The sequence below is a fragment of the Morone saxatilis genome, unplaced genomic scaffold (assembly GCF_004916995.1).
Source record: "Morone saxatilis isolate NCDOM2014 unplaced genomic scaffold, NCSU_SB_2.0 Contig18, whole genome shotgun sequence".
Classification (NCBI taxonomy): Eukaryota; Metazoa; Chordata; class Actinopteri; family Moronidae; genus Morone; species Morone saxatilis.
This window is the reverse complement of record NW_023339740.1, coordinates 28,431,590-28,432,924: the sequence shown is the minus strand read 5'-3', so window position 1 is coordinate 28,432,924 and position 1,335 is coordinate 28,431,590. Positions and strand designations below refer to the sequence as shown.

At 43.1% G+C, this 1,335-nt stretch overlaps 1 protein-coding gene across 1 annotated transcript in view; it reads left to right on the top strand.

Annotated features, from left to right (window-relative positions):
• The first annotated feature begins 555 nt into the window (after window positions 1–555).
• LOC118328765 (ubiquinol-cytochrome-c reductase complex assembly factor 1) overlaps window positions 556–1,335 on the top strand; it is a 10,810-nt gene continuing 10,030 nt past the window's right edge. Inside the window, exons 1-2 of the mRNA XM_035662663.1 lie at window positions 556–818; window positions 1,028–1,159. Coding sequence (XP_035518556.1) covers window positions 702–818; window positions 1,028–1,159 — 249 coding nt within the window. The 5' untranslated portion in view covers window positions 556–701. The remainder of the gene's footprint in view (window positions 819–1,027; window positions 1,160–1,335) is intronic.

Sequence of the window (1,335 nt, the reverse complement as noted above, 5' to 3'; positions counted from 1 at the left end):
AGATAATGACCTTGGGTTGAATGGATACAACTATTTGAATATTGGAGGAAGCAGTAACTATTTATGACAAGTACACTGCAAAATACTGTAAGTCTACAGTTAGTACAATTGGTTCAGTAAGAACATATCTAGATGTATGTATATATGTAGATAGATAGATAGATAGATAGATATTGCGGTAGGTATCCACATATAAGGAATTTATCTTGGTAAATTAGTTCATTACAATAAACATATAACATATAAATAAAGATAAAAATAGAGACTTTAAAAAGAGACAATACAAATACAAAAGAAAGTAAACTACAAGTATCCCAAAGTTGTACTTAAGGACAATACTTGAGTACATCTGGACATTGTGGCTCTTGGTTTTAAATAATTATTAAATAGTTAGTAGTTGTAGTAAACAAACGTTTGGTCCACAATAAAAAAACAGAATAAAGAAAATATAAATATAAATATAAATACCCAGCATTACTAACCACTCTGTGTGCTGGCGGAACCTTTCTTTCGCTGAGCCTGTTTTTGCTCCTGTTTCTCCTCGGACATTATTCGGTGTCGGACAGATTCCGTTGACATTGCTGAGGAGGAGGAGGAGGAGGAAGAGGACTGGAGTTACAAAACCTGAAGGTTTTACTGAAGGGAGCCGCAGTCTGGTGGCCTCCCGCTTCACTGCCTCCATACTCGGACACCGTGGAGCCATGTACCGGCGGCCGCTGCAGTCCGCCGTCCGGAGCCTCTTCACCGGGTCGGCGACCGGAGCAACCTACGGGAAGGTAACGGAGAACGGGAGCTGGGAGGATAATGGGATTGAAGCTGTTGACTTAAACACACACACACACACACAGACACACACACATACATACACAGACAGACACACACAAAGTTTGTCCTCTCACGCATGCTTTCTCTCCATGGCATCTCTCCACCCAGCCACCCCCTCACCAGGGTGTTTGCTCTCTTCATTACCAGCACTCTTGCTCTTCATCCCCTCGCTTCCTCTCTTCCTGTGAGTAACTCTAACCAGAGCGTGGGGCAGAGAGGAGGAGGAGGTGGAGGAAGAAGAGGAGGACACACCAAGGAACGACCAATGGGTGTGTCCACCGCGCCAGACTGCGGCTTCTGCACCCTCAGCCTCCTCACCACTGGCCAAGAGTTTGTTAGGGACTTTTGCAGCTATTTTGATTGTTTATCACCAGGGAAATATTACATCACATGTCTGTTTAATTGATTAGAAGCTCATTTTCATTCACCTGTCAGCTTTCCTGAATTAACTTGCTATTTTGAGCTCAAAAAAGGTTTTGTCAGGCTCATGTTTGATGGGATAGTGAGATC